Source organism: Solea senegalensis, linkage group LG6 (genome assembly GCF_019176455.1).
Source record: "Solea senegalensis isolate Sse05_10M linkage group LG6, IFAPA_SoseM_1, whole genome shotgun sequence".
Taxonomy (NCBI): Eukaryota; Metazoa; Chordata; class Actinopteri; order Pleuronectiformes; family Soleidae; genus Solea; species Solea senegalensis.
This window is the reverse complement of record NC_058026.1, coordinates 2,105,772-2,114,274: the sequence shown is the minus strand read 5'-3', so window position 1 is coordinate 2,114,274 and position 8,503 is coordinate 2,105,772. Positions and strand designations below refer to the sequence as shown.

The 8,503-nt window shown below is 40.5% G+C and overlaps 1 protein-coding gene and 1 long non-coding RNA gene across 2 annotated transcripts in view; both read right to left on the bottom strand.

Moving 5' to 3' along the window:
• Window positions 1–686: 686 nt before the first annotated feature.
• LOC122770937 (teneurin-3-like) lies at window positions 687–2,772 on the bottom strand. The gene is made up of 3 exons (XM_044028171.1): window positions 2,603–2,772; window positions 1,380–1,500; window positions 687–783 (listed from the first exon to the last, which is right to left on the bottom strand). Exons 1-3 carry the CDS (start codon window positions 2,703–2,705, stop codon window positions 687–689), a joined length of 321 nt encoding a protein of 106 aa, XP_043884106.1. The 5' UTR covers window positions 2,706–2,772.
• A 19-nt stretch (window positions 2,773–2,791) lies between these two features.
• The window catches only part of LOC122770907, a 43,016-nt gene continuing 37,304 nt past the window's right edge, over window positions 2,792–8,503 (bottom strand). Inside the window, exon 4 of the long non-coding RNA XR_006360567.1 lies at window positions 2,792–2,823. This is a non-coding gene — a long non-coding RNA (uncharacterized LOC122770907). The remainder of the gene's footprint in view (window positions 2,824–8,503) is intronic.

Below are 8,503 nucleotides of genomic sequence, written 5' to 3'. Positions count from 1 at the left end.
TACAACTGCTTTGGGCAGTTACAATTGGGCAAAGTGTAATTCTTTATTTTCAAGTCACGAAAAAAGACGAATTTTCATTTTGGGTAAGGCCTTTGGTTTATCTTGTAGGCCATGTTTATATGTAAATATATACGAAATCAAAAATAAAATATTTAAAAGAAAACATCAGTGCCCACTTCACTATGTGCCCTTACTTTGTTTATTCAACTCCAACTCTGAACAAAACCAACAAACTTGACATCGTGTCCCATTGAAAAAGGGCTGAAACTGGTGATTGACACCATTAACTCAATCGCCCCCTAGTGGCTACTCAATATATTCTCATTTCCTGGATGGCTTCAGAAGAGATAGAAGGATGAAAGGTAGGTATGTACGTACATAGATAGATAAGTACTTTATTGATGCCGAAGGCCTGAAATCTTCATCAGTATTTTTCTATACGTTTGTTGCACAACTAAATACAGTGTATAGTGTCAGGTCAAGTTGATTCATAGGTGCATACATCACTAAAGGACAGGAGACACAGGCAGAACATGGTAAGTGGTCAGTATTTATATAGCACCACTTAAAGCACTTTGCAGCGCAGCTTTTGCCATTCATCGACCACCCGTTGAAGCCTCGACCTTCTGGTTTGTGAAAAATCCCATTGCGTGCTCTCGGCCACAGATGTCACATACAGTGCGTGTCTATTCACCGGGGTTTGGACTCTCACCTTGTCTGTTGTAATCCTCCTGTTCACGGTGAACCATGTCCTTGTGTCCCTTGGTCGTCCCGTACAATAACCTGTCAATCACAGAGGGCAGAGGTCACCAGTTTTGTGATTACAAAAAAAAAGAAAAAAAAAAGTCACATGACCACTCAGGTCTGTGCTGATGCAAACAGGAAGCAGATTCTTTCCTCTCTGGTTATTTGCTCCGTTATCCATAAATATGGATCTTTTTGTTTTTTACGGAAACCCAATATGACTGATCTGAGGAATGAGCTCATGCTCTTCAATCATTTATAAACCTGGTCAAAGGCAAATCAAACCTACTAGTTTGAGAAAACCTTGCAATTTATTTATTTTTTATGGCCTTATTTGTGTATTTAAAAAATACAGCTTGTAGGATTTGGCCTTCAGATTTCATTAAAGTCAAAAAAGTGTTCATTAAAAACCAAAATGGCAGCAGGAAACTGCATAATGGTTTCAAAATATCTGCTCATCTAGACTAAAATACTGCATTTTAAATCCTCAAACTCATCCTCTATTTTCAAGGCTCTAAAGTACCGCAGTACTGCAGCTGGAAGACGCATCTGGAGCAGAGTTTGTGTTTTTAAACTACAATCGAGAAGCCTGATTTCGACTGGATATGTCAGGATCGTTGTGATCCAGTTCTGACCTGGTCTGGTCTTGGTGCTGATCGAAGGCCTTGAGTGTTTCACTGGACGAGTAGGACTTCTGCGTGGGGACGCGGAGTCCGTGAGAGCCAATGACGCAATCTTCGCTGTCCCCTGATGAACCTAGCATATCACACATATTGTAATTCTTTGAACACAGCACAGCACAAAATATTACAAGAAACTGACCTGAAGACATAGCAATTGCACTAACCCAGATTTCCATACAGCGTATTTGCCAATAAACAATGAAGCTAACTTACTAAAAGTACCTTTAACGTTTTGACACTATTTTAAGCTAGCAGGGTTGTGGCTCACTACGTAGCAAGAGTTGTTAATGTTGCTAAAGTGACGTCTGCCATTTACGCCACTAGTTTGTCAGAAAAAACATCGGCAACAAGGAGAACAACGTTTTCAAAGAGGTCGGTTTGGGCTACGTAGCCGTTAAGCTAAATGCATAATTAGCTGGCACCGTGTTTTGACAGGCTAACACTCGAGCTGCTTCTGTGTGATTACTGAGGGACAAGAGCTGCCGCAGTTTACACTGTAAATGCCATCTCTGAATATTTCATCTTTTCAATGATAAATACAGAGTACCACCACCTGCTGGTTAGGAGAGTCATTACCTCTCACAGAGTTGGAGAAAATACTTGCAAGCATTTGATTGCATTTGATGTGTTCAGGCACTTATTATGCGCAGCAGTCAGTATATTTATGTCTTCCAAAATGTATGGACAGGACAATTTGGTTGACATCAAATTCAAGGAATTTCCAGGACTAATTCCCATCAAAAACAAGGACTGTCCATGATGGCGTCCACTTTTATTGATTTGCAGCACGCTCTGCATCTGGACAAGTGATGTCCCTGGGATCTTGGTCAAAGTCAGTCTTTGTAAATGTGTCTCTTCATTTACGTTTTGTAAACGTGATCTTTGGGAATTTTCATTTCCCAGACATCACGTCGTCATTTACTCTCTCTTGTTTTAATTTTACTGCACGGAATCTGGGAGATTAGTGGAGAGAGAGAGACAGTGGACAGTGTCCACAACACCGCTTGTGATTATGACTTCATACAAACACTAGGTGGCACAAACAAGGACGACATTTACCTAAATATCACTTCTTTCCTGAACAAAATTTAAGCACTTAAACTGTTAAGGACCCGTGGGAAACAGAATGAGTGATTTTTACTTTTGTATTCACTAAAAAGTCTGAGCTCTCTGACCAGTGTACGGTCCTTCCTTGTCCTTGCGGCTCTTGGTGAGTGAGCAGTACGGGCGTCGCTCTTTCACTTCCATAATGCTTCTTCTTGTGTTGGTGGCAAACATACAGGCATGCTGCTGCACAGCTGCATAGACAGAGGGACAGATGCACAGAGACGAGGACAGATGGAGAGAAGAGAGAGAGTCAGGCAGAGAGAGAGAGAGACGGGTAGTGGGACTCCACCTGCAAGAGACAAGAAAACGAAGAAGTTAATGTCTTCAATCTACATCTCGTCCCCAAAAAGGTGGCAACAAGATGACACACACAAAACTGATGCTTTGAGAAGGTAGAAAAGTTTCTCTGAATGTTTCACAGAAGGGAGGGAAATTAGACCAAACACTGGAGGACATTTATAAAGAGACAGTGTTGTCCCCTGTGCTGACGCAGCCGTCCACACTGTGACTGCAATGTGCACTCAAGCTCAGCTGCTGTGTCCACTCCCATCGCTTAAAGAATGAAGAAAGACTTTCTCGCACGTATCTGTTCATTACCACTTTGACACAAAGACGCAGAGAGGTCCATTCATGTGCGGCTCAGAAGAGGAATATTGATTTTCATACGCGTTTAATGAACAAAGACATTTCTTTCATTCACGCTTCTCTTATAAATTGATTCCTTATTCAAACAATTTAATGTGTTTCCCTCCTCTATTGAATAGCAATTCCACCTTGACAATTTTAATTAGTGCAGAGGTTACAGAGCTGCCCCTGTGCCCTTCAGTGTAATTACCATGTACCAGACATATGTTTCTGTTAAATGCTTTCAATGTATCATGTTAAAAAAAAGGTGAACCCTCTGTTAGAGCAGTAGCCTATTTTATGCCTCATTTCAACCCGGGTTTAAGAAGTCAGGATCGTCACTAAACCGGCTCGATAACGGACTAATGAAGGTACAAGTTTCTGGTTTGAGGGTCGACTGCGGTTGGAAAAGTCAAAGTCAAATGCCAGAATCCCTTAGCAGTTAGTTAGCTTTGTATGACAGTCAGTGGAAGTTAATTTCCCCCCAAAATTCCACACACCTACATGGAATAAAAGAATAAGTCGAATGTAAAGTACATTTTTCACGTACCAATAAAACAGCTTAAGGGTTGAGGGCATAGGGTCAATCAGTTATCATGAAACTTAGCATGGGTAGTATTGGCAAAATAAATGCTGTCAGCTTGCCACCGAGGCAAATAACATGGCTACTTAACGAGCTAACATCGGCTGGTTTCCCCCTTAAGTTGAGGTCGACCAATATTGTTTTCTTTTCTGATATGATGACGCTAATCTTTAGAAATTCATGAAACCAATGGCTGGGTTGATGCCATTGTTTTCCCTCCATTTTTGTAATTCCCTCCATCAGATAAAAGTCTTTTAATAGTAACAAATACAAACAAACATTTGCTTGACTTTAGCAGGTATTTACAGCAAAATTGGTACCTTCAATTAGTCAGTTTACTCTATGTGAATGTAGCTGATACGGCTATGTATGAACGGCAGCACAAAAAACAGTCTTTTGCCAAATTCAAGGTAAATCTATGAGGAATTAAACGTCTGCAACCAGCTACTAGAGTTAGCATGTGTAGCACTGGTGACATAACAAAGGCAGATGACTAATTAAAAAGCTAACGTCAGCTAGTTTCCCCCTTATGTAGAGGTCGACCAATACTGTTTTTTTCAGTATTTTTCTGATATGATGACGCTAATCTTTAGAAACTAGTGGAAACCAACGGTCGATATGATGCTGCTATTCTTGCCAAATTTTCCTTTTCCCCCTCTTTCCCACCGTCAGATACGATCATTTAACTGTAACAAATGTGTACGTGAGCAAAAGTCGTTTCAAATGAACACATTTTAGAGCTGTGATTTCAATAACGTTACGGTTATGAGTCCATCGGAATTTCAAATACGGAGCAGTAGAGCCGCCTACGGTGTCTGTCGACAATGACAACTAGTAAACACAGTGACACAGTGTTATTTATAGTAGCACTTAATTGTTATACAGTTGTAGCGATGTAATGATAAAGGCCGCTCACATGTAAGCAAGGTTGATGCTGGACAATTCATCTTAGTTCTTTATTTCCACTGATAAAGTGTGAAAAACGACTTCCCTATCTGCCTCGCTCCATCTGCCTGTCGTAGCTGTTTACCCCCCGATCTTATACCTGTGTTATGTTAAAGCACTTGCAGAGGTGGAACTAATTACCGCCGCACTTGGGTTCCGCACTAATTATTTACAAGAAAACACCATGTAAGAAAAAAACACTCACTCACAGGAAGCTTTAGTCCCGAGTTAAACACATTGAATTCGAGAAAGAAAACAACCAAATAAAGAGCGAGACTTAAATTTAAAGTTTAATATTGAGGCTGTAATTTGACGTGATGTGCGACTACAAATGGGAGTGTATGCAGTGTTTACGTTTCATAATGAAGTCATTAAAATCAAAGTTGGGCCTCTGGTTTTGCTGTGATATGTGGGTTACCTTATTCTGTCACATGCTGCCTGGTTTGTCACTGTGGGTGTATACATAAAACATTTGTATGCAAATGTGTTCACCACGTCTCTTATTACCTCCGTCGAGGAGGTTGTGATTTCATTAGCGTGGGTTTATCTATGCGTTAGTCCTTATGTTAGCGACTTCCTGTCGACAAGTTTTTGGACGGATCACTCTGAACTTTTTGTGACGGGTAGGTGATAAACCAGAGGTGGAACGAGTACTGAAATATTCGACTCAAGTAAAAGTAAATTTTACTTCAGTACAAGTAAAAGTAGTGGACTAAAAATGTACTCAAGTTAAAGTAAACAAGGCTATTTCTGCTTACAAAAGAGCTGACAAAATAAAATATGTAAACACATAATGTCCCCATCATTCACATGTCCTCATCGTTCACCTGTCCCCATCATTCACATGTCCTCATCATTCAGCTGTCCTCATCATATTCACATGTCCTCATCTTTCACCTGTCCTCATAATTCACATGTCCTCATCATATTCACCTGTCCCCATCATTCACCTGTCCTCATCATTCACATGTCTAATATTCACCATTTTTGTAACGTCACAAGAACGTTTGACCACAAAACTTTAAAAAAAATACTAATTCATATCTCGAATCTGATTAACAGATCTGATCCAGATTACAGCAGATTTGGTGGTAATTTGAATTTAACAGGGTTCAGATGTGTTTATCTCAGCGACATTTTAAGAGTACAGGATTAACTTTGTAATGTTTATGTCAGATGGTAAAAGCTATGAGCAGGTAAAGTTCTGTACAGATTCAAAAAGTTCTTCTGGATCCAGTGGATCAAAAACGTAAACATGTCCAGGTGCTGGTTCCTAAAATGCAGTTTATGAGCGTTGGTGGAGGTCTTTGCTCATTTTGTGGTCAGTCCTCACATGTTGGTTCTGTTTTGAATCAAACACCATTTTCATCATGACGACACACCGATTGCTAATTTTTTGGATGGAGCCACAGCTTCTCTCTCAGTTTCAGTGGACACTCAGATATGCATCACGTTTTCCTTTCAACACAGCTTAAAACAGATGAAAACAGAACATAATTGATCCATGTGAATTTGTACAATTTCAGTCCGAAAGTGGGCTTTGAATTACGACGTCGCAGCCTTCACTCAGAATTGCTAATGTTTATGTAACGACTGATCCCAAAGTGCGTAAGCTGCTGCTGGGTTGGATTCAAAGGCTGTCAGCACTTCTTCAAGTCATTTATGTGTGTCCGTGTGGTTTCAGTGTGGAGTTACACAACCTCAGCCTTGGGATGAAGGACAGAAAAATCACCACTGAGCAGCTTTAAAAACAACAACAAAAAAAATTATTCAAGTATTGGCCTTCAAAAGGGGGCTGTAGCTTTACATTTGGAGAGGGAGTTAGAGGTGCGGCTTCACAAAGACATGGGAGAGAGAGACAGAGAGAGCGACAGAGAGAGAGACAGCGAGAGAGAGTGGCTTTGAAGAGACAGGTGTGACAAAATTATGTGACTTTTTTAACATCGTGTTTGGCCAAGAAAGAGACAAAAAGCGAGACTAAGTGAAGCTGAGAGCGAAGCAAAGACAGTCAGGAGGGTTTTAGACAGTTTTATAAGCCTTCAACTTAATCTGAGACACTGAATCCTTAATCTTATACCTTCTGGACTTGCATTCGTGTGTGTGTGTGTGTTCGTGCGGTTGGCTTGTACTCAGATTTGTGCCTCCTCTCCCCCGTACTCCTCTCCGTGTTTAACTAAAACTTATAGAAATTAATCTCATCATGTATAAGCACATCTTTAATAAGGCCACAGCTGTTTTGGAGTAAAAGTGACTAATTATTCATCGGCTAATTTTTCAAATTAATCTGTCTATGCAAACAGAAAGATAACACGACCACCCTTTAATCACTAAATTCTGCCGTATGATGTCATGCTTTTATAAGTCCTTGTAAAAAATACTCCAAACTAGCTTGTCTCGTCTTATACCTGTCAACACCATCATTCACATGTCCTCATCATCATTCACATGTCCTCATCAACATTCACCTGTCCTCATCATCATTCCCCTGTCTTCATCATTCACCTGTCCTCATCAACATTCACCGGTCCTCATCATCATTCACATGTCCTCATAATCATTCACCTGTCCTCATCATCATTCACCTGTCGACATCATCATTCACATGTCCTCATCAACATTCACCTGTCCTCATCATCATTCACATGTCCTCATCAACATTCACCTGTCCTCATCATCATTCACCTGTCTTCATCATTCACCTGTCCTCATCATTCACCTGTCCTCATCATCATTCACATGTCCTCATCATCATTCACCTGTCCACATCATCATCCACATGTCCTCATCAACATGCACCTGTCCTCATCATCATTCACATGTCCTCATCAACATTCACATGTCCTCATCAACATTCACCTGTCCTCATCATCATTCACATGTCCTCATCATCATTCACCTGTCTTCATCATTCACCTGTCCTCATCATCATTTGCCTGTCCTAAAATGCGTACGATGTCATGCTTTAATAAAATCCCTGCTGGAAAATAAGCCAAATATTCTTAAATGTATTAAAATCTTCTTGGATTTAGAAAGAATCATCTGCCACTGGGTTAAAGCAAAACTTGCTTGGCGAGAAACCAAGAAAACCAAAGAGAAAACAAACTGAAAACTAGAGAAAACTTTGACTTTTCAAGTGCAATCGACCTCTCGATCTTTGGGACTTTTCCCCGTGGATCTTGATAAGTAATATGAAAATGGTGTGACGATGCAGGATTCAATGCATCAGTGTGGTGGTTAAATGTCTGGTTGTGCAGGTTTTAATAACAGCGTGTGCACCCGCAACCCTTTTTATGAAAGATTGTTGGTCGGCTGTTCCTCCATTGGCCGAGATTTGTTTTTTACGACAGTGAAGATGTCCAGACTTGTTAAGTTTGACTTTCAAACAAAGGCTGAAAACCAAATTTTTATGCCAGGGTTTGCTTAAATAAAAGCATAACATAGACTTGAACCTCCATGTTCACGGTTTTCAAGAACAAAAATACATGGAAAAAACAAACAATTAGACGTCCATCTGTGGACATGAGCGGCGTGGAAGTGGGAGCTTTCAGAGGCAAAGTGGAGATGCGCCTCTGCTCCCGTTAACCACCGCTCTCTCCATTGTTGTGTTGAGTGAACTGTCTCTTTTCAAGGACTCCTGAGAAAACATGTAACGAACCCAGTGACGTCCCTTTCGCTCCTCTCCCTCTCCTTTTTTCTTTTCTTAATTAAAATCCCCCATCTCTCTCTCCATCTCTCTGTTGTCCACCTCTCTTCCTACATCACAAATGATAACTGCAAATTGGAAAGTCACAGACAGACATGAAGGGTTTGTCTTTAA

Excerpts from the sequence above, each read along its gene's own strand:
- LOC122770937 (XM_044028171.1), bottom strand. The coding sequence starts at position 2,705 with ATGTTTGCCACCAACACAAGAAGAAGCATTATGGAAGTGAAAGAGCGA. Across the intron at positions 1,501-2,602 it reads CAAGGAAGGACCGTACACTG|GTTCATCAGGGGACAGCGAA; the intron begins GTCAGAGAGCTC and ends GTGATATGCTAG. Across the intron at positions 784-1,379 it reads CAGCACCAAGACCAGACCAG|GTTATTGTACGGGACGACCA; the intron begins GTCAGAACTGGA and ends TGTGATTGACAG.